We start from the raw sequence: 24,770 nt of genomic DNA on the forward strand, positions 1-24,770 counted from the left end.
TTCCCTGCCACTGACAGCAAGGGACCCGCAGGTCCCCCTTTCAGGCAAGACCTTCGTAAAGAGCAAGGAAAGAGGGGCCCTGTCAGAACACGACAGGGGGAGGGCTTCTGCCCAACCCCCAGAAGCATCTGGTGCCTCCGCTTGCTGCGTGAAGGGAAAGAGAGATCCCTGTCGATGGAAGAGAGACCTGTTGTTCACATGGCAGAAGACTAGGGTGAAGTACCCTTTCCCCTGTCCTGTCCAGGGAGACGAGAGGAAGGTAGGGCCATCCTTCCCTCCCTGTCGCCAACAGAAGACAAACAAGAAGAGCGCGGAGCCGCCGCTCTCTCGCTCCCACTTCCTTCTCCTCCTTTTTCCCTGCACGTACCTGCAGTTCCATTGTGTTGCACAACAGAACAGCAACAATGAGAGTCGACAGCTCCTTCTTCCGCTTCTTCTTAATTTCCCTTTGCACCCACTTGCTCACTCCTTTGGTGGCACTGCAGAATCCGTCCGCCATTGCTGGACGGCGAGGGCTGCTTTCTTCCTTCCATTTTTCTTCGTTGACTAAAAAAACAGAAAAATCTTTGGAAAGGGTGAAGTTGTCTTTTTGTTTTATTTTTTAAAAGTAACTAAGTAAGTAGTTGTTTAAGACTTGAAGTTGATGTTGGTGCATCTATTGTAATATTTTTCCTTTCAAATATTAAAAACTTACTTGTGCATGGTGCACGTTGAGCACGACTTTCTCTATTAAATGATCAAAACTTCCCAGTCCCACAGCACCACCTGCGTATTTTGGCTCTTTTTAAAGCAAAGTGAATATTTTATAAATTTTATTTTCTGCCTTGCCCACGAGGAGGAGATTTTCATTTTCACAGACTAGGGGCATGATAATCATTGACGAAATATTTTACAAGGAAACTTCGGAGTCAACGGTGCCATGGGGAAGGCACCTCCGCCATGTCCTGCCGAGATATCTCATGCCTCCATCAACTCCAAAATCAAAAGACTTGGTTTCCTCCTTGAAGTTCTTAGATTGATAGAGCACTGATACACCTCTCTCTCTCTCCTACGATCCGCCTACCCTTCTCCCTTCTTTGTCTTCACGAGCTCGTAATTAAACGAGCACCACAGAGAGGATCAGAACATCGTGTGGGCAAAGTGCATGCCATAGAGCCAGGGGCCGAAGAAAGCTGGCTGACCAGGGAAGAAGGGACGGGAAGCAAGCAGGTGGCGTTCAAGCGGATCGCTTTGAGTCGGAAAGGCAAAGCAACCATGTGCTGGCAAAGGGAATTACCAAAGCGATGTATGAGATGGACGGAACTAACATGGCCGGAGAGGAGTTAATACCGTGGAGATCTGGAAAGGCTCTTTTAATTCTTGTTTGTCTTTCACACTTTTTCTGCATGCATAGATCTTATGAAAAGATCAAGGTCTCCACGATATTCCGAGAGGTTTGATTATGAGGGTGATGAAGGAGAGGGTTCTTCACCTCCTTCATCATGCTCACCACGGGTGAGGGAAGATGGGTTTCAGTATGACGTGTTTCTGAGCTTTAGGGGAGCAGACACTCGCAAGGGTTTCACGGGCCACCTCTATTATGCATTGGATGACAAGGGTATCGCTACTTTCATCGATAGTGAGAAGTTGGAGAAGGGGCAGAAAGTGGAGGAGCTGTTTGGATACATTGAAAGATCCAAGATCTTTGTGCCCATCTTTTCCAAGGCTATGCTGATTCAAAGTGGTGTTTAAAAGAAATAGCCAAGATTGTGGACTGCAAGAGGCTTGTCATACCGGTGTTCTTTGATGTGGAGCCAAGAGATGTCCGCCATCAAACTGGCCCTTTTGCCAATGCATTTAGAGGCTACTTTCAAAAGGAAAACACACACAAAGAAGAGGTGAGCAAATGGAGTTCAGCTTTGACAGAAGCAGGGCGAATCTCCGGATATAACTTGGCCGATACAGATGGGTAAGTAAATAGCTTACCCTAATCTGTTCTCTTTATCGGACATTTAACATTTTTTTTTATATGATAGATTGTTTAGATCTACATGTCCAGTCCTTGATCCCATTCAATTCTCACATACGTAAATAAATGAAAAAGGCACACTTAATAGTTTAATCACCAATTTTTTGAGAACTTAAGTTGGATGGGCCTCTAAGCCGGTTATATATGCTGTCCTCATGTATGAAATTTTCTGTGTTATTTTAATAATGATAAAAAATGTTCACGATTAATACAAAAAAAAAATTGTAGAGACAAAAAAAAAAACCACAAGAAAAAAAAGCATTTGGAGATTTGATAAAGGTAAAGAATGTTAGCCCGTAAATATATATAGTTATGACCAATATACTCATTTATGTAGTAAAGTGTGTTTTCAATTATTTGTCCTACTCATAGTGTTATCTCATTATCTCAAATATTTTATTATCTCATGCTTATGTTTAGTGTTATCTCATTATCTCATAAATATTATCTCATACTTATGCTTAGCGTTATCTCATACACGGTTCCTCATTTTATTATCTCATAAATATTTTATTATCTCACAAACATTATCTCATGTTTATGTTTAGCGTTATCTCATACATTCATCCTTTATATTATAAATCTTTTATATCTCATAAACATTATCTCATGTTTATATTGCGTTATCTCATACATTTATCTGTTATCTCATTATTTTAAAAGTATTTTGTTATCTCATACTCATTAAATCATATTTATTTGTTGTTTCATACCTATTTGTTATGCCATGCACATGTGTATGCAATCTTTGGGCATGAAAGTAAATGTGTGTACTGGTAGTAGAGTCCACATACGGCGTATGCTCATTACGTACACAATAGCAGCATAAAAAACTCGATCCACCAAAAACTACTTCCCGATGTGTATATATATACATCTCTACTTAAAAACTACTTTCCGATGCATGTGAATATGTATATATATATATATATATATATTTTTATTTATTTATTTATTTATCTGTGTGTGTGTGAAAAGGTCTTTCCTCACACCAAATACCAGCCAAGCAAATCGTTCGACTGGTATGGACCGATCATGTGGACGGTTCATTCTTTGATTTATAAAATAAAAATAAAAACATTCACCGAACATTCGAGAGGGTGGGGTGGTAGCCGTGATGTGACGGGTGCGTCAATCAGACAGATGTAGGCTCAATTGAAAAGAAATGAAGGGAAGGTTTGTTGAATTTGACGATTTGGCATTGGGAGAATGTTGCGGACCGACTGTGTGTGGCCCGGCCAAGCCAGTAGAAGGAGATGCTGTTTGGCCAGCTTAGGCATTGCTCGGGAAGCATGTGAGATCCAATCGGACGCTACATCAAGCAGAAAGCAATGCACGTGGATGTGCAACGTGGTGGTGCAGCGACGAAGTGTATAAATGCATCATGGTCATCAGTCCTTTTGAAAATGCAAGTCCATACTTGGGGAATCAATTGGGTTCCCTACAGGGATGCGTGTGGGTTAGGGGCAATTCTTCTGGTGGGACTAGATGAGGAGTGCTACGCACTCGGCATACCATCACCCAGGTTTATCTCATAGTAGACCATCGGCAAGCCGTGGTCATGACGCCTTGTCAGAACATCGTCATTATTTAAGTATTTATCTAATTCCATACGAAATCTGAGTGGGAATAGACTTCTCTTGAAAGAAAGTCGCAGCATTGCCTCCCGTCCTTCAGCAAGGGGGAGGCCATTGAAGAGGAAGACAGCCTCCCTCTTCGTTTTTTCATTACCAAAAACCACAAAAAAAACTCACGAGTTACCTAACCAGCTCACGTAGTGAGCTTACTTGCCCAAGTCTCCCACTCACTTGTGCCCTTGACACACACTAGGTTGACAGACATACAGCTTGAGTCACCGAATCCCACATGTTTTTTTATAATATAAAATGATTATTTTTATTTAAGGTGGGACCCTTTTTATCCCACTGACCTACCAAAGGGTGCGTGCTTAGTTTTGTGTCGCTTCTATTGGTATAATTTCATCTTTTTTTCTTTTTGATGTTTCGGTTTACTGTGATCATCTGTACACAATTTTGTGAAGCAAAAGAAGAACTACTATTGCAGATGTGATGCCTCTATTTGGAAAGCTATGAATTGCTTCTAAAATCATGTTTTTGGTTGCATAGACTAAGCTTTATATGCTATTAATTCCAAAGGGTAATAAGTTTGACTATTTAACTTTTTGGTCTTGTTGCAGAAACGAGGCAAAGCTCATCCGGCTCATGGTGAAGAGGATTCTGACGGAAGCAAGTAAGACCTCTCTATTGGTGGCCAAACATCCAGTAGGACTCTATTCTCGCATGGCAAATGTGATGGAAATGCTTGACATTGAAGCTCAAGGTGATGCTAGAACGGTTGGGATCCATGGAATGGGTGGCATCGGCAAAACGACACTTGCTAAGGGTGTCTACAACCAAATATCTACTCGTTTTGATGCATGTAGCTTCATTTCTAACGTGAGAGAAGCAGCTGAGCAACCATCAGGACTCATTTCCCTACAAAAACAGCTGCTTGGTGATATTTCCAAAGATGAAAATATAAGTCTCAACAGCACCAGCCATGGAATTGTTATGATTAAACAGCGGATTCGAAGTAAGAAGGTTCTGCTAGTTCTTGATGATGTTGACGATGAATCACAACTAGAAGCATTGGCCGGTGGCATAGACTGGTTTTGCTTGGGGTCAAGAATAATTGTTACTACTAGAGATAAGCTGATATTGAGGGCACAAAAAGTGACCCCGTATGAGCTCAAGGGGTTAGATGCTACCCAATCACTTCAGCTTTTCAGTTGGCATGCATTTGGTAAAGAGGAGCCGACTGCCGAATTTGCAAAGCTATCAAAGGAAGTTGCTGCTACTGCTGGTGGGCTACCATTAGCTCTTGAAATATTTGGGTCCCATTTCTTTGATTTAAAAACAGTTTAAGAATGGAAAGGTATGTTGGAAAAGTTGAAGAAATATCAAAACAAGCATATCCATGAAAAATTAAAGATAAGTTATGATGTACTTGATGAAGAACAGAAAAAAGTATTTTTAGACATTGCATGCTTCTTTATTGGGCAAGAAAGAGAGCATGCTATTCTCATGTGGGAAGGTTGTAGGTTCTTTCCAGAGATAACAATCAAAGTCTTAATGCACAAGTCTCTAGTCAATATAAATGATGATACTGGAGAGTTTGAAATGCATGACCATATCCGGGACATGGGAAGAAAAATCGTCCAAGATGCAAGGAGCAGGTTGTGGGAAGATGATGAGACTCTAGATATACTTCAAAACAAGAGAGTAAGAATCTACTGCACATGCCTGCCCATATAAGAAAACTAGTTGTCACTACCAATGCAAACTTTCTTGGTATGAAAAATAAAATGCCCGAAATTGGTGCCTGTAAAACTCATGTATCTCCTCCAAAAGCAAAAAAAAAAAAAAAAAAAAAAAAAAAAACCTATTGTTGTTGATCTCACTGACTAAATTTGAAATGCAGGGAAGGGAAAATGTTGAAGCAATTCAACTCGGTTGGCGTGGAATTGAGGATTCGATGTCTGTGGAAGCAGAGTCTCTGTCAGCAATGTCTCAACTTAGGATGCTCCGGATGGGAAGAAATGTGAGATTGGAAGGTGAATATGAACATTTCCCCAGGACTATCAGATGGTTGAAGTGGCGTCTATATGACTTGGCTTCATTGCCTAGTGCCCTTCATCTTAAGAATATTGTTGTTCTTGACTTATCTGGCAGCTCCATAACTCGAGTTTGGAGCCAGCAAACATCTGCAAGGACCAAGGTAAAAGACAACCCTTTTTAAGTATATGCCCACTACCTATGTTTTTTTTTTTAGAAAATTATTTTTTTATTGGCAAGACAAAGTTATGCGGATCAATGTTGCCAATGTTGTGCCGTTACATGCATCATATCAGCCACAAAAAGGAGTTAAATAAGTAGATTTTTTATTTTATTAAACATTTTTTAGATCACTAGTGGATTTTCCTTTAAAAAGAAAAATAGAGAAAAAGCTCCCTACATGAGGTTGACGTGTATCTGTCTTACTAACTTTTTCCCAATATTTTTTTATGAAACTGAGATTTACAACATTACGACGATTGTGAGAGAGAGAGAGTGAGGTGCACACACACACACCCCATACGTGGTTGTTGATTTTTATTTTTTTTTACTTTCCTTGGGCTAAAGATGTAGTTAGGCAAGTGTATAAAACTTCATTTTTTGGATTTTATGGCATTCATCTGACAAAACAACTTTTTTCCTTTATAGCTCTTTGGGAAATTGAAGGTTCTAAAACTCGACGGTTGTGAGAACCTCACCATCTGTCCAAATTTTATGAGCATGCCACATTTAGAGAAATTGTATTTCAACGGATGTGTGAAGATGACTGAACTTCATCCGTCTATTGGGCTCCTCAAGAACTTGACTCACTTGGAGTTGTGTGACTGCACATTACTAAAGGAACTACCTGAAGAAATTTATGAATTGACCTCACTTGAAGAGCTTGACCTCAGTGAATGCTCTCACATTACCACTTTTCCATCAGTATTGGGGGATTCGAAGTCACTGGAGCAGCCTTTGCTTGGTAAATTGAAAATACTTTACCTCTGTAGTTGTGAGGGACTCACCAGCTGTCCGGATTTTATGAGTATGCCACATCTAGAGAGATTGAATTTTGAGAGTTGTGAGAATCTAAGTGAACTTCATCCTTCTGTGGGTCATCTCAAGAGCTTGACACACTTGTATTTGACAAGCTGCCATTCGCTAAAGGAACTGCCTCAAGAAATTTGGCAATTGACCTCACTTGAAGCACTCGACCTCAGTTATTGCTCTCAGATTACAGCTTTGCCGTCACAGGTTGGAGATTCTAAGTCATTGAAGCTGCCTTTGCTTGGCAAATTGGAACACCTAAGTCTCAACTATTGTGATAACTTCACTATTTGTCCAAATTTCACTAGCATGCCACAATTAGAGATATTGGGGTTCAGTTCTTGTGAGAAGATGGGCGAACTTCATCCATCTATTTGGCTTCTCAAGAACTTGACTGACTTGGATTTGAGCAACTGCAAATCACTAAAGGAACTTCCTCCAGAACTTTCTCAATTGACCTCACTCAAAAGGCTTACTGTCGATGATTTGTACCAAATTATAGTTCTGCCTGAATCAATAAGACACTTGAAGCAACTGAATTATTTGTCTCTAAAGGAGTGTTCCTCATTGATAGACGTACCGAAGTACATTGCCTCACTGGATCAGCTTGAAAACCTAATAGTTGCTGGTTGTGAGCAGCTCAAATTTTTACCTCAGCTGCCGCCTTCCCTCACCTTTCTTGATGCCTCAGATTGCTATCAATTAGAAATCATAGCAGAAGTATCACATCTAGAAGGATTACAGGTATTGGATCTAAGTGGTTGCAAAAGGCTTGTGGACGTTCCTGGCATCGAGCAGTTGAAATGCTTAAAGAAGCTAAAGCTTCGAGGCTGTGGAAGCCTCCATGTCTCATTTTTGGAAGGACTTCAGGTAAGCGACATATTCAAGAACGTATGGTATCTCTTTTTCCATTAGCTGAGCTTCATTTACTTGGTAGGAGCAACTTGTGAAGATTACCAAAATAGTGGGATGTCGAAAGTTCAAAACTTGTGGAATAAACAAGATACAGATGAATGCAGCCCCACAAGGAAAATGTTCTTTATAATTTAGCCTTAAGATCTATTTTTACAAGCCTCAACACTAAAAGCCTTATCTGCAATATACTGAAATGAATTTCAAGGATATAAATGTAATTATGTTTGTCTATAAGATTTTAAATAACATATTATTGATTTTTCTTAATTTTTTCATAAGTTGCAGACGCTAGCAAGTGGAGTTGCTAGTCTTGCTCAATGTAAAGTTGCTTTAGTATTGAGAAGCCTGAAGGAAGGTCTCGTTCATGCTCAAGGTTTCACTAAACGCAGAGCCTGAAACGAACATTAGAATTAATACAAGTGCTTGCTTGATTTATACAAGCTTTTAAGGAATTAGTGCAAGTGGTTGCATGAGTAAGTTAAGCAGATATTTACTTATCTTATTGAGTATTTTAAAATATTTAATAATTTTTTAATAAATAAAAGTCAATAAGGGCCCATTAGGTATCTGCAATAGGTGTTCCTTCTTCAAACTATAGCTCGTACAGTTTTGGTTGATCCAAGATTCCAAATTCCTTACAATATTAGCTATATAAGAATAAAACTTTTAGGCCCCTATGCTTCAACTCGTGCTCAGGTAATTTATTCTTACATTTTTTCTCCTTTTTCTTTTGGGGGACAAGGTCCTTGATACATTGGAAGTACTGGATCTCAGAAATTGTGACAACCTCACCAAGAGTCCACATTTTAGGAGCATGACACAACTGCAAAGACTGGATTTTAGAAGTTGTACTGAGATGGCTGAACTTGATCCTTCTATTGGGCATCTCAAGAGCTTGACTGACTTGGTTTTGAGCAACTGCAAATCACTAAAGGAACTGCCTCAAGAAATTTCTCAATTGATATCACTCGAAAAACTTGACCTCACTGGTTGCCACCAACTTACAGCTCTGCCTAAATCCATGAGACGCTTGAAGCAACTGAACTGGCTGTCTCTACGGCAGTGTTCCTCGTTGACAGAAATACCTGAATGCATTTGTCTGTTACTCAATCTTCAAGAACTAGATGCTTCACACTGTGAATCTCTTGCATCTTTACCTGACTCACTTGGCAACTTGGAGAGCTTGAGGAAGCTTGATTTGAGTTGGACAGCCATTGAAGAGTTGCAAAGCTCCATTGCATCACTAGATCAGCTTGAGGCCCTATCAGTCGCTTGTTGTGATCGTCTCAAATCGTTGCCTCAGTTCCCACCTTCCCTCACAGGACTCAAAGCAACATCTTGCACCGAATTGAGAACGATATCAGATGTCTCAAGCGCGAAGAGACTAAAGAAATTGCATCTATGTGGCTGCACAAAGCTTGTGGACCTTCCGGGCATTATGCAGTTGGAATTCTTACGGACATTAGACCTTCGAGGATGTACAAGCCTAATTGATGACTCATTCTTGGATAGACTTCAGGTAAAACAACTTCTTCTAAGAAAACCCCTATATGTCTGTTCGCCCATTAGCTAAGCTCCACTCATTTGGTGGAGGTAACTCGTGAAGGTTACCAAATTACTGGGAAATCTCACGTTCAAAAATCTTTTGTGGCAAACAAGGTCCAAGACTCGAAGTTCATGAGGAAATGTCTCTTTTCTGGGAAAATCAATTGCACAAAGTATGTCTTTTTTCCACGGTTCTTATTCAAGAAGAATACAGAGCACGTTCCTGAGAATGTGAATGCATCTGATTTGAATTGCGAAGCTGATCTTTACTGTTATTGCTGAATTCGAAAGGAAACTGTAATCAGATTCAAGATGTATGTAAAAGTTAATTGATTCTTGTAGGGTTAAGTGAGACAGTTTCTCTATCTTGTGTTTGTCTTGTCAAATTATGCAAGAGCAACTGTGTGAATTGGTGAGAAAAACCTCTGCAATATTTTTCCTATAACTCGAGGGAAATGAAAATCCCTTGGGGTGCATCTGAGAGCCCTTTTATGTGGGACTCATTGTGCAAACAAACATAGATTTAACCATTATGTGAAAACAAGGATTTGAACTCCTCAGTTTATAGCCAAAACCTCATATTTAAGGTTGGATGGGAGGGGGGGCTGACCTTAAATCTTCTGACGTGATATTTTCATTGATCTCAAATCACCTCTGATCTCAAAGTGAGGCAAACAAATGGCCCCTTGAGGTGGCATGTGTTTACTGAAGAGTGCATCTTGGTGACGGGCATGCGTGCTTGCTCACTGACATCTCCATGCTCTGTTTCCTCAGGAAGCAAATTTTCAAGATCTGCATGAGTTCTCCATCTCCGGAATCCTGACCAACATTGGCGAGCCATCATGTCCACAATCTCTGTCTTTCCTTCTTCCCAAGCAGTTCAAGGCAGGCGCCTTGTATTTGCAAACAAACGAAAGCGGGCTGGGCAGCAGTCTCTCGGAACTAGACGAAAGTAACAGCGCTTCGGAACCAGATGAAGGCATTAATCACAGTGAGGAAGATAGAGGCCTCGATACCATTGGCTGGGAACCAACTGATGAAATCATTCCAAGCGACGACGATTGCAGCGTGGACAGCGTTGGCTCGGAACAAGAAAACAGAAGCGTAGAAAGTGAAGAAGACACTCTCCCCGTAGACAGCCAAGGCAGAGTCGTTCGAATAGAGATCACGACAGATGATGTTCAATTTCACTTTTCAGCTTTAGTTAAACGGAATGCAAGTAGGACGTTCCCCACGGCTACATTTGGGAGGGATAGCGAGCTGATGATGATGATAAGACAAGGAAAATTCATGGGAGATGATGATGCTAAGAAAAGGACGATGATGAAGATGATTGTATCCATCGATGGCTGCGTCCTACTTGATGGTGATCTATTCACTAATAAAAACCATCATATTTATGAAGGTGAGCTAGACCTTTGTCCTTGTGAAGTTTGTCATAAGAGTGTTATGGTGAAGTTTCATTGACCGTGCTGCCTTTATTTTTATGTTTTCACCATTAATAGACAAGTAGCTAATGAATAATGGCTTTTTATTTGTAATTGCAAGTAAGAAAAATGAGCAAGTTTATTGTGGGCATTTGCATAATTTATTGATGTCGAAGCTCAAGGTGTAACACTATATTTTGAAAAGTTTAATTTTGTACTGAAGATTGTAAGAGATTTTCAAACGTTTGTAAAGTAGATTGTGAAGTGATTAGTTATCATAGTACTTAACTTCTTTTTTTATCAAAACCGAAACTGCTAAGAGGTGAATTGGTGTGGGAGCAGGTTGAGTGGTTACACATAGAGTCATGGAGACATCAGAACACTAAAAAGTTTGATTCAAGTCTGGAGGCGCAAGGCATAAACAAGCAAAAAAAAAAAAAGTTGCCAATTAAATTCCTTAGAAGCAAAAATTTTGTATAAACAAAAAAGTTCATAGGAAAAGTAGGAGACCTAATGAAGGTTGAATATTTTTTGAAATTAGAAACACATGGTAGGCCTCATCATGAAACAATCGCCTGAAATTGAAAAAAGGAAATTGACAGAATGGCCGATTTCTGTAAGCCAGTGATGAGCTTCTCCGAGCTTTTGACAGGCAAGAATAATAAATAATCAGAACTACTTTCTGTTCATATATATTTATATTCATCATTAAAAGAAAACTGTGATGTGTCATAAATCAAACTTAATTTCATTTAGATATAAGGTTATAAACTAAGCAAAAGTTTGCTTGAACCTGCAACATCATGAAAATGCGAACCTAGAATAACGTTTTAAAAATGTCCATTTTATTCTTGCCAGCATGAGCTTTTTGAGGCGTTTGAAGTTGATGTTCAAGCCCCGCTCATTAAGGGCCAGGGCCGGTTTCCCATAGGCCCGATAATACAGTCAAATTCATCAAATTCAAATAGTTTAAAAGAATGTTATGGGTCAGAAGCTGATTCTTATGCCAAAGAAGAAGGTGAAGCTGGTTATGTATGCTATACTGGTGTATGAATTTTTGGTGTATGAATTTTTTGTGCCAGTATGGCTAATGACAAAAATACAATATTCAATAATCTTTTGCAATATTTTGGCTGAATATTGTCTGAACATTTGGCTGGTTAATTTGGAATCGGCAATAATTTGTCGGCCCTGCTTCAACGGAGTTTAGGTAGATTAAATTGTTACACATGAACCCTTTGAAAGTATACAAACTATTCTCAAGTCCTTGTGTACTTAAGAGTTATAATTTACTGTCTTTATATGCGTATCTGCCCTAAATCAATCGAAGCAACTCAGGTTTAAGTTGACCAGACGGACTGGTCAGTGGGTCCTGACCTGCCCCGTATCTGGCTCCACTTCATACTTGAGATAGTGCATACCTAAATAATGGTAATATGAGTACACCAATATGTACTAATCTTTGATGTAAAACTAATGCCAAGTCCTTTCTCAGGCAGGTAAATGCTTGATCTGTCATAGGCAATCTCATGATGTTTAAGAAGTAGAGCAAAAGATAAGAGAATAGGACGGAGCATATCTCCGAAATAAAAGATGCATGGCCTCATCCCCAGCTCAAACTTTTGCTGTTTTTAGGTGTACGTTTACAAATACCAAGTCCTTAGCAAGATGTAGATGTTATTGGCGACTGAAAGCCAGTGCATGGCAATATAAGACCTGATTTACATTGATATAAAGAATAGTCACAAAAAATGCATTTTTTTTTTTTAAAAAAAGGAACAGATAAATTAACTGACTGTTTAAAACTATAAAAAAAAGCATCTCTTTAACAAAACATCAAAAAACAAAAAAACGTGTTTTTAAACGGTTTTTTCAGTTTTTTTAATGTCAAACAGTTTTTTTTTTCATTTTCTATTTTTTATTTGTTACAAAACGTTTATCTTTTAATGTTTGAGTTATTAGTTTCTCACTTATTTTATTTTTTCCTCATTTTTAATTTTTTAAAAATTTATCGTATTATTTCTGTTTTTTTTTTTTCAATCTCACCTTATTATATCGGAGGAAAACTTGTTGTTTAAAACTCAAATAATATTATTTGTAACTATGATATTATAAACACATGTAACATGTTATGGTGCACTGGAATAGAAAAAAGGAAAGAGACAGACAGAGAGAGAGAGAGCTCCATATCACTGTGGACGTAGGGCTCTTCCCCAACCAAAACCACATTAAACCTTGTTTCTTCGCCTTTCTCAGATTTTCTTCAGACATCCCACTCAAGAAAAACATAAAGAAGATGTTCTCATCATTCAAACGCCGACAAATTCTTTAAAATTACACGACGATCAGAACAGAAGCTCACCTCATCCCATCTGAGGAGTGAGGAGCTACTTGAAAGAGCTTACCTGCAGAGAAACAGCATCACAGAAAAATAAAAGATCACTACGTAGAAATTGATTGAAGCATCTTTTCGGTCTCTGGATTCACTTTCAAATTGTCGGTTTCCAGCCTCTGACGCATGTCTGGACTCTTTTTCCCAGCTGCAACGTAAGTTCTAATCAGTGACTCGTAAACTGCAGAATTAAGACTGCCTGCCTTCTTCAGGATCTGAACCAAATTTTCTGCGCCATCTACATCACGCTGCTCTTCAAAATGGGTCATCATAGACTCCACGGTTTCTTGAGCCGGCGTCCATTTGTTCTTATCCCTCTTCCCAGTTGCAGCGATTGCATTCTCCATGCACTTAACAGAAATGTTGAATTGCTTGGTTGCAAAATAGTAATTAAAGAAAATTTCCCATGTTGTTGTGTTCAGCACTGCACCCCGACTGACAGCTTGTTCACGCATTGCCTCTGCCTTCTCTATCTCACCACCCTTCACATATGCACCAATCAGCACGTTAGGCAATCTTACATCATATTTTGGGCAATCAGCTTCCCACTCTTTGAAACATTTCTCAGCACCAGGAAGGTCACCAAGATTAACCAAGGTCTGGATCATAATCAAGTAGTTCAAGTTGACTGTCTTAGGGCATGCCAATTTTAAAGAACGCCAAACACGGTAAACCTCTGTCAAATTACCAGTTCGGCCATACAATGACATCAGAAAATGAAAAGCAGGAAGACGATGCACATCCATTTTACTCTCAAGTTCTTTAAGTGCATCTTCTGCCTTTTCCTTCAAACCTGCATTCACATAGATCGAAGCAATATTACTGTAGGTGGTCCAATCAGCAGTAACAGAGTTATCTCCCTTCATCTCATCTAAAATCTTTTCTACTCCAGGAATGTCACCCAAAGCAGCAAGACTCCTCATCCAAACATTATATGAGAAGACGTCTAGCATGACCTTGTTAGCCTTCATATCCTGAATTACAGCAGGAACCTTTTCAGGCTTCCCACCTTTTGAGTAGAGGGCCATCAAGCTATTGAATGCCAAGGGGTTAGAGACAAACTTCTGCTCCTTCATTTTCTCCATAAGGGTTTCAGCTTTCTCGGTCATTTTCCCATTGCAGTAACAGTTGAAAAGAGCTCCATAAGACTGATGGTTTTTTGATGGTTCAGGAAGATCAGTAAAATACTTCTCAGCAACAACAATCCCCTTGATTTTGGAAAGAAGATCGATCTTAATTGCTTCATGGCTTGCCGTCAAATCCATACCTCTCTTGGAAGCTGTTTCAAGAAGCTGCATCATTAATAGCACAAATTAGTAAATTATCTGTGAAAACTTTTACAACTAAAAATGGAGAAAAATGCTCAAGGTTAAGCAAACCACTATTGTATGTTCTACAATAGCCCAGAATATTTGAATGTTTACGATTTGACATCTGCAATGTAACACATTTCTCACAAGCATTCAAAATTTAAGTGGTTATGGCGCTATTAGTCAATAACAAGTGAAGAAAGCATAAAACTGAGATAAGAAGATACAAGCTTTTTCTGGAGTTACAAACATAATTTGTGTCTATGGACAGAGGAATGTGGCTCAACCTTGAGAAAATACCTACTGAACATTCTCAAAACAAAGAATCTGCAAGAAAAACGCCCTTTAATTCTCTTAATCAAACAGATCAGCCACTCTATACACCATAATGGCAAGTTTTCTTGAACAATTCAAGCACCAAAAGAGCAAATAATAAACCAAAGCAACCCCCCCAAAGCAGACAACCATAGAAAAAAATATCATGAAGTGTACCCAAAACAGCTGAAGAAACAACGAAAATATACCTTGGCTAATCTACAATAGAAGCCAAATGATAATTATCTACTGGAGTAATTCCCATCGAAGTCAGCATAAAGCTAGTCGTAGAACAATTTTCGAGGCATACTACAAGATTTGGTGATAATATACGTTAAGGATAGAGATTGAATGTTTACGCGCTGTATTATTCATGTGCTATAATGTCTTGAAATTTTGAAACTAGGGAGATGTATTATATGCTTCCACCCCAATATCAATTATCCATCACTGTTAGTATTTTATGGTAAAAGGCACGATAAGAAGCACAGTTAGGCACAAGAGGTCCAGGCGACGAAGGCTTGAAAATTTGAAATATAAAAACTTTGTAAAGTTTAATGCCATTTCAGTTTTCCATGTTTCAAATTGTGGCAGCTTGCGGAGCATAACTCAACAAGACTTCTTAGATCCCTTTGAAAAAGAAGCACACCAAAGCACCTCAATACCATGATTAACTATGTCCTAAATTACCAGCATCTCTTCTACCTTAACAAGCCAGGCAAGATTAAGGCCACCATTGTAGTAACTATGTTCATCAATGACAGTTGAATTACCAACGTTCTCCGTGTTTTAAGTACTTATAAACTTAAGTAAGAGCACCGCTTGATCACCAGGCAAGAGGAATCGCACAAGGAAAATGCGAAGAAGTCAAAACTGCAAGAACATAAAATAGAACAGGGAGATAATAACACGCCCAATCCATCTCCTAATCCTAATATATCATTTTTTTTCGAGACAAAGGGACCAGTATTCTCGCCAAATGGCAACACCCAACTTCATCAACATAATGAACTCCCAAACTGCATCAAGAAAAGGATCTAAGTTTCCAATAACCAACAGCCGTTATACAAAAGAATCCCCAAACATTCATCAAAATGAGAAAGGGAAATGAGAAAGGCTCGGCAGAAAATAATGAGACAAAGAATTTGGGTTTCTTACTTTGAGGGCTAGAGAGAACTTCTTTCGTTTGCGAAGTATCCTGACCGACGTCCCGACCTCCCATTGGTTGAATTGCTTGGTATCCTTCAACCACCGGCTGAGCACCTTGCCGACGCTTCGGGAGGAGCTGCCCTCCTTGAACAGTAGACGGTGAAGCGACTGCTTCGCCACCACCAGTGCCGCCTCGGCTGCCGGCGTCGCCACCGTTTCGGCTACCTGTGCAGCCATTCCGTTTCAGTGAAGATGAATCCTTCCGCGAACGGACGGCAATGGGGTTTATGGTTTGAGCACAAGGGTTTTGGAAACAAGGAGAGGATGCTGGAGCGAGAGCAAGCTGGATCCGTATCGATCAACAGGATCCTAGATCCGATCACACGAGCAAAATGCTTGTCCCTCTTTGAACTTCGTTTTCAATCAAAAAATGAGAATTTCTCATGACAAGGTTTTGCATTTAATTAAGGACATTAAATCTGATTCAATAAGTTGGTCAGTTGGGGCTTCCTCTGAAGTAATTCAAGCCCATTTAAGCGGTCTGGTTTTTGGAGAATTCCTTCTCATATATAATTTGAAAAACTAACTTTTATTTTAAGATGTTTTAAGTGTATTTCCAATGTATAGTTTTATGTCAAATGCATCATTCTTCTACAAGGTAGTTTTTACTAAGTATAACAAACAATAAGTAAGGAAATATAAAAGACTTAATACTAATAAATGATAATTTTTTTCTTTTTCATTAATTTTTGAATGAGGTTGGGGCTACATCTATTTTAGGTTACACAAGGAGTTTATGATTAATAAAATCAAGCCAATGATTCCCACTTTACCAGTCACTAGTCCAAGGGCAATGCCAAGGGCGACACGGGTCATGGTCCACCCTCAAAGTTTCAAAACAAGGAAATTTTACATGTAATTTTACCAATTTTTTGTTTAGCATATATACAAATTTTGAAAAATATATTTGGACCTATGTTAAAATTTTGAAACTATATTTTGGTTCTCCTAATGAAAAATTTTTGGCTCTGTCCTACCTTAGCCCAACCAGGGACACTGCCATTTTCATGGAATTCATGGAAAATTTTGTCCTTATTTTTTTCATGTGGCTGCATTTGACATTAATATTTAATTCCAACTTTTTTCCTTGATATTGAAATAAGCAGGTTTCAAAGTACATTATATTCAAATATAAAAGTGTGTGCTAAGGCAGAGTTGTTAATGGGTCATTGTAAAGAGAAGAAGAAAGAAGAGGAGGTGTTGACCATCTAGCCTGAGCCAGTGCGCCAAACCCGTTGCAGTAAATATTTGCCCGTTCTAGCGAAAAGGATCTAATAAAGTAGGAAATTTTAAATTGACATTTTGGATCTTCTATTGAATATGTCCAATGATCATTTGTTCACACTCTCAAAACATTTAATGAAAACTTTTTATGCATGCAGCATTTAACATCGACAAATCAGTTCACACGCCAACTCCATTCAATAAGGCAATTTCTGTTATATACTTTGGTCGAGCATGAAGAGTATTTCATCTTATCACTCACAAAAAAACTAAAACTCTCAACAAACCTTTCATCCCTTAGGGTGAATTTATGTGATATATTTTATATCTTCATTAGTTTCCAACAATATGTCCTTGCATTTACCTAACTAAAGTTAAAGAAATATGAAAGAAACAGAAATAATAAGAAGAAGAAGGCAACAATTAACGTGGTTCAACTAGAGTAGCCTACATCCACGATGGATGTTCTCTCACAAAATAAGGGAGAGTATGCTTCGTTGTATTCTGCTGTTGAGATCCTTAAAGCTTGGATCTAGTCTGCTCGACAAGTTGTGGTTCATTTAGAGGGAAGTGAGAAGCACTAGTTGGCGGTTCTATAACGGGGCGTTTGATGGCCTTGAATTTTGATTCTAGAATTAAAATGTTAGGAACAAAATTTCACTTCAAACTGAAATTCCAATGAAAATTCAGTTCTAATTTTCCATTGTATTTGATAGCATGGAATTTTGATTTCAACTGTGCATGCAACTCAAACTCAAAAAGATACACTTGAGTTTTGGGTGAAAGACATTTCCGGCGACTGCTGGGGTCGGACAACAGCCGGCAGCATCGTGCGATGGGTCTTCGAGTGGAACAAAAGAGTTCTTTGCTCTGCATCTTTTTCAACTTTATTTCCTACAAAACGGCTGTTTTTCTATCTATTTTTTGCTTGATTCTGTGATCTACACTTCCTCATTGCATTCTTGAGTTTTCAAAGATCAGCATGCAACAGTTCAAGGGATTTAAAAGCATGAAAATCGAAGCTGGTTATATACAGGCCCATGTGCATGACATGTACTTTCTAAGAATAGCCGGAGGGCCTCTAGGAGTAGACCAAGGTGACATGTTTTGCACCGAGGGGCTATGCATGGTGCACATAATCACCTCTCCATGAAAATCTCCTTTTTAAAATGGTAGGTTATGCATTTTGCCTAAGACGTATGCCGAACAGAAACCAAGTTTATTTTTATGCTCAAATGAAATCAAAGATACATTATTCAGAGTCTCTAACATCTCTGAAAGTGAGCATGCCCTAAACATAAATGCCATAAAAAGAAGGACCTAACGAAGCGTCTTTGAGAACAGAATAAACTTGAACATCAGGGTTGCAACTCCCATTCTTGACTTCACTATCCAGCTTGCCATGGAAGACGCCAGCACCAGTCGACCATTTACAAAGACCACCATCCATCAGTCCTCTGTGAAGAGTCTTACGCGTCTGCAGGTCCTTGACAACAAAACCATGAATTCAATGGAGCACTGGTTATCATCTTCCCTGCCCGTGGCCGCCATTAAAACCACCACATCCTCTCCCTGGCTGAGCCATGAAGGCAGTGACGATGGCATCAACATGAGTGAACCAGACAGGAGCAAGCATTCCAAGACACTGCCCTTAAGTGATCAGCATATCATTAATTTCCGTCCATGAAGGCAGATTCTTGAAGGCAGTCATGGCGGTAACGAAGGTTTCATACTCGGCAGCAATACCATTCAATATATGTGGCACCAAATCACATGGAATGTAACAACACGCAGGGAGTCATTAATAAACTTACATCCTGCAAATATTCGGTCATTTATTTATCTCCCTTTCTAACATTTTAGAGATCAAGTTTAAGTTGAATGATGCGCAAATTGGACTGAGGCATATTGGTTTTCCATTGTCATCAACATACAAGTTAAAGAGACAGGAGGGGAACAGAAATAATCAGAAGACAAGAAGCACTAATATGGTTCAGCTACAATAATAGCCTACGTCCGAGTGTTTCTCATTATATCGTCGTTGGTTATAGTTGATATGCTTAAAACATGGATTACATTGAATCATATGAGAAACATATTTTTTTTCACTTTGGATGACAAATCCTCTAGATTTGGATAATCTGTCACATTTGGCAAGCTCCTCAATTATTGCCTTCTTAATCGTCGCCTCATGATCTTTACTGTTCATCCTGACTATTAAACCGAGTTTAAGGCTTCGAACTTAGGAGTGTCAAAACTTTGATGTAAGACGTGATTTTAGGCATAATCTAAAGGGAATGCACTTTGAATTGAATTCATTACTAAAGGGAATGCACTTTGAATTGAATTCATTAATATGATCTATAGCTAATGCACTTTGAATTGAATCCTTATCAAATTTGGTTCCACATCTCATCAAAATCTCTACTTCTGGGTCGACTTCAGAAATTTTTGCGAATACCAACACAAACCCAAATGCAAAATTCAAAGTTGGTGCAAGAACACTGTTAGCACTAACATATAGAACTGTGTAAACTTTTTTTCCACTACTTTTCGAACTATAAACAATGTTATCTTCCTTACAATGTGCAAAAGTAAGCTTCTGGCCCGAAGTGACGCTAGTGAGCTCTTGGAAGAGCAACAATGAAAGAATAATGATAAGAACATTAAAATAAAGAGAAGATGGGGATTGCTTTTCCTGCATGAAAGGACATTAATGGAGACACAAAAACTGTATGAACCACATAAACGCCTATCGTGCATTGTCTTTTAGGCAACATTCTGGGTGGCCATTAGACACAACCATGCTGCCCATCTAGTGCCCAACATGGCTGGAGCTAGTTCACCTTGACCATCATGTATTTGGCATGTTATCAAATGGCCAACTCTTCCAGTTAATGTTCTCCTTCATTCCTCCAATTATATATGTTTTGGAAGCTGAGATCATCCAAAAGTAATGCACTTGAACGCTTGACATGAGATGGTTTGGAGCTACATGCAATGTAAGATGGGTATTCTTTAAGTGTTGGCAGGGCCACATATATAAAAAACGGTATTCACTCTCTAAACTTTGCAAAAAGCGATCTCTCCAGATCAATTGTTTGCCAAATCATGAGAGCCAAAGTCTCTCCCCCTTTCCCCTACCTCCGGGGTCCAAGGCTGCTTTAGGACTGTAATAGGGAGTGAGGCACGTGTAAACTAAGTGTCACATATCCATCATTTGCAGTTTAGAGGAGTGGCGCTAGCTTTACCAAGATCAAACTGATGACCAGTCAGACTGCTTCACCGGTCCAGCCAGCTATACTATGCCTCTTAGAGGAGGGCACAGACATAGGAAAGAGAGAGATAGAGAGAGAGAATAACTCATGGCCGGTGACCGACATTAGTAAGAAAATGGCAAAAGGCAAAGAGACTAAGAGAGAGAGAGTGGTGCGGTGCCCAATCTTTTCTCCCAAGTATATATTAGATTTTTCGAATCCAAATTTTCTAGATCCCTACTCTTTTGAGATGTAGGGTTCTTGGACTTGATTAAAATTCTCTAAGATATATGCAAACACTGCGTTAGGTGTAACTGGGAAGTATATATTGGCTTCTTGCCTTGATGAGTTTGATTGCTCTAGGTGATCCATGAACCCCATGAAAAGACCTTACCTTCCTATTTTATTGTTTCATCACAGCAGATATTCTCGTATCCCAGATTATCTGAACAAGTTTCCCTAACTCTAGCGTGCTGAGTTCATAAATTTTAGCATCAACTTCAGCATGTTACTATAGATAAATTTACGAGGAGTACAAGAAACCTCATGACTTGTGAGTGAGCTAGACTAGAGTACAGTTGCATAATATTGTCAAGTTGGTGACCGAGCTAGGCCGCGCGCCCCCATCGAGCCAAGCACATACCATATTTTGTCTTGTTTATGGAACTTCTATACATTTTGGATGGACTTTGGGCGTCTGCTAAGCTAAGTTCATGAACCTATCCTCACTATAAGGCCATATATAAGCTTAGATGGCAACCTAGACCGTGAACTCAAAGTATGTCCTTTCATCTATCAATGATGTATATTCAGGAAAATAAGCTAGAATAGTGACGGAAATGGTGATGAAAGAGAATGAATGGTGTCATATCAGTGATACAGTGCTTTGTAGTATTAGGAGACCGTGGTCAAGACCTAACAAATGAGACCGCATTTGTCCTCGCCTTAAGAAACATATGTAGTTGCTCTCTAAGTGGTAGGTGGTGTCTACGGGCTAGGATTGCCAAACTCCTCATTTTATTTTTAAAAATATCTCTTGTTAATGCGTTCGGTCTAAGTCCCTTAGAGGCTGTTTGGCATAGTGTCTGTCCAACGGCTCTTAAGGATCTTTTGGCACATGGAACAGTATGCTGTTTTATAAACATGACTCAAAAATTGCCTTAAAAAGTGTTTATGAAATTGACGGAATAGTTACATAAGTACTTGCTTTAGAGAGCAAGAGCTTGAGTATTTGCTACCATCTAGAAGAGAGCCAAAGTTTGATCACATCCAACTCTTTGTTTCCTAGAGTATGGGGCATGCTTTTGGTGACTTGAGGTGTCACTTTTGCGGTGCTTCAATTTACACGCCAATGAACTTTTTTTTACAACACAGAAAATTGACGCCATAAGGATTCACAACCATGCACCAACCCCCTCAAGTACTAGAGAACAAGAGTTGGGACTATGATTTTCTGCAGGTGCTTGGATTATCTGTAGTTCGCTCAAGAAATTAAAACGTAGTCGAATTCGATGAGGCAACCAGAAGATTGAGCTTTTTTGTGTAACCATCTCTCTCTCTCTCTCTCTCTAGACCTGCAGTTATATATATATATATATATATAAAAGCATTTTGAACAATGCTAGTGGCAGAGGCGAATGAGTAGAGGTCATGCTCTCCTCCTTCCCCCAACCCCCTTCAGATTTAAAAAGTAAATAAAATTTTATTTATAAATTTAAAATATTTTAAATCACTTATATAAAAAAATAAAAATTATACTTCTACATTTATTAAAATTTTGAAACTATAGTTTGGTCGCTGCAATAAAAAATTCCCAGGATTTTGGTCATTGTTGTCCCCGATGCAATGAACCTTGGGTAGCCGATCCAACCCGAACAACTCAAGAACTCCTTGCTATCTGACGTGGAACTAAATAAAGAAAATCTAGGTACTTCATGAGAAGATTAATTGATTTTCACAGTGAAGCATTTAGTGAAGAAAGATAACTGATTATGTGTCACAAATTATGATGTTGAACAACTCTTCCCCCTAAGGGCAATAGGAACAGTTCCCTTAGGCCATTGGTCTTCTTAGCAACCATAGAGTTGCATTGTCAAGGGTAATTTGAACATCAGATATATATATATAAATATACACAAAGGAATTGGCATGTTCCATATTCCTGAGTCTTCTTACTCTTTTTGTTAAAAAATATTTCAAGCAAAATATAAGTATGATTTTATTATATGTACTAACTTACTATAAAGCATGTTTGAATTCAAAAAAACTTGAAATTACAGCAAGAGCCACTAAATTTGTAGCATTAAAAAATGTATTCAAACTCAAAAAATTGTTAACATGATAATTTTCATTGTATGGCTCTTAAGATCACATTTTATGAGGTTAGAATATACAAAAAATACTTTACAAATAAATTTTAAAGGATTTGTAGGGGAGAAGGAACTTTATTCAAGGAAACTCATGTGTTTTCCTCTCTCTATCTCTCTCTTTTCCTCTCTTCCTCCTTTTGGGTTATCTCAAAACTCTTAAAAAACAGGTTGACTTCTATCTTTAAAGCTTAATTTCTACCATCTAATCTCCTTAAAATCAACAGCCTAGTTGGTATTAGAGGGTCAAGTAACTACATGTTTTCCTATATGTATATATCGTCTTGGATTCCTCTAGCCATCCGGATTCTCCAATACTCTCTCACAGCATGCAGTCCGATCCAATAAATCAGACTAAGTGTAAGAGGCCAGATGGACAGAAGGCTATAGGATTATATATATATATATATATATATATATATATAGATATATATATATATATATATATATATATATTCCATTTAAGAATAGTTTAGTGCTGGACCCTATCTTTGTTTACCAATGACTATTTCTTTGACTTGGGAAGAAATCCTCTTTTCAATATCTCCTTGTTTTCCCTTGTATCTCAAAAACGCTTGCTTTCACCTATTTAACATTTTTCTTACCAAATCAGCAATGCCTTATTGGAAAACATATATTTTTCTAAACATATTTCCATAGTGCACAAGTCTTCATGAGAAAGTTTAAGGAGCTTTATCTTTGGTCTCCATATACATTCAAAATTGAACTTTTTTGTGGAAACAAAATAAACCAAATAAATTATATAAAAAATAATGTTGGCACAGCCTAAAAGAAATGAACACTTCTGAAAAAGGTGAAAGTTGATGACCTAGGCTCCAAAAAGATGTCTTGATGCTTGTCCCTTAAGTCTTTATAGCACTTTAAATGGGGTGAACAATTTCTGTACCTGCTGTTTCACACGTAGGGTTAGGGTTAGCCCGGCGGACTCTAAAGCAGAACCTAACTTGCAGTCAAAATCCCTAAGACTGAGTAGCTCTTGAACAATTTATCACCTAAATGCATTCTATGTGACTTTCTATGACAATTTTTGGATCTTCGCTTATGCAAGTGCATATATGGTGTTGCCCCCATCTATATAGCTTGGTTAAATCTTACTATTATGTTATATATAAAGTTTATCACCTAAATGCATTCTATGTGACTTTCTATGACAAATTTTGGATTTTTGCTTCTGCAAGTGCATATATGGTGCTGCCAGTATCTATGTAGCTTGGTTAAATCTTACTATTATGATTGATATATATATATATATATATATATATATATATATATATATATATATATATATATATATATATGTTGAACAGTTTATCACCTAAATGCATTCTATGTGACTTTATATGACAATTATTGGATCTTTGCTTATGCACGTGCATATATGGTTGCCTCTATCTACATAGCTTGGTTAAATCATACTATTATGTTTCTTTTTAACGTTAAATATGTTTTAAAATTGATCATTGACCTGAATTGATGGAGAATGGACATAGTATGAATTTGATGTATTGTCATCTTATCAATTTTTTAGGTGAACAAGAAGAGTATTTTATCCTACCGCTCAAAAAAAGAGTTGAAGTCCTAAGATGCAAAATCTTCTTTGGTGATTCGGGGTTTTGCCTTTGCCTCACTTCAACTTGGGAGTCAGTGAGTCTATTTTTGCAGCACAGATATCCCGGGGATTTGAAGCTGACTGCTTACCAGCTCCTACCCATCGCACCAACTCCTCAAGACAAGTTATGATCATTTTCAAATCAATGTAGATAAATGTTGTACGTTACTCATATACGTTCTAGGTGGTTGCCAGTACATATTCATCGAGTCAGCTAAATTAAATATATAACGGTACTACACCAATTATACTGTCTTTCTTGAAGCAGGCTTGCTTCCCAATGGTTTTCTCAGGTAACTATTATATATATATATATATATATATATATATTAAGCACAGTTAGCCCGTGTGGAGAACGTTTGGTTCGTTTTTTGCTTCATGATGATATTGAAAGCGTGCTCATTCATGTGATTTAGCTTGTCGCCATTGCTTTTAATGGTCTGGTGTATGTTGTCTATAAAGTGAGTCGAGAAAGCGGAAAAGATGAAAATTACAGCAAATGAGTCGTGTGAAATTATGTTGTTGGCTA

At 38.3% G+C, this 24,770-nt stretch overlaps 1 protein-coding gene and 1 pseudogene across 1 annotated transcript; one reads left to right on the plus strand and one right to left on the minus strand.

The window, feature by feature from the left end:
- The first annotated feature begins 1,398 nt into the window (after positions 1-1,398).
- On the plus strand, positions 1,399-10,578 carry LOC116249271 (disease resistance protein Roq1-like; annotated as a pseudogene).
- A 2,248-nt stretch (positions 10,579-12,826) lies between these two features.
- LOC116246930 (pentatricopeptide repeat-containing protein At1g60770-like) lies at positions 12,827-15,998 on the minus strand. The gene is made up of 2 exons (XM_031618852.2): positions 15,714-15,998; positions 12,827-14,222 (listed from the first exon to the last, which is right to left on the minus strand). Exons 1-2 carry the CDS (start codon positions 15,939-15,941, stop codon positions 12,981-12,983), a joined length of 1,470 nt encoding a protein of 489 aa, XP_031474712.1. The 5' UTR covers positions 15,942-15,998; the 3' UTR covers positions 12,827-12,980.
- Between the last annotated feature and the right edge of the window lie 8,772 nt (positions 15,999-24,770).

The sequence above is a fragment of the Nymphaea colorata genome, chromosome 2, assembly GCF_008831285.2.
Source record: "Nymphaea colorata isolate Beijing-Zhang1983 chromosome 2, ASM883128v2, whole genome shotgun sequence".
Taxonomy (NCBI): Eukaryota; Viridiplantae; Streptophyta; class Magnoliopsida; order Nymphaeales; family Nymphaeaceae; genus Nymphaea; species Nymphaea colorata.

Bases quoted from the DNA above. Each gene is read 5' to 3' on its own strand.
- LOC116246930 (XM_031618852.2), bottom strand. From the start codon at position 15,941: ATGGCTGCACAGGTAGCCGAAACGGTGGCGACGCCGGCAGCCGAGGCG. The intron at 14,223-15,713 runs GTAAGAAACCCA...TTAATGATGCAG, and splicing joins AGTTCTCTCTAGCCCTCAAA to CTTCTTGAAACAGCTTCCAA.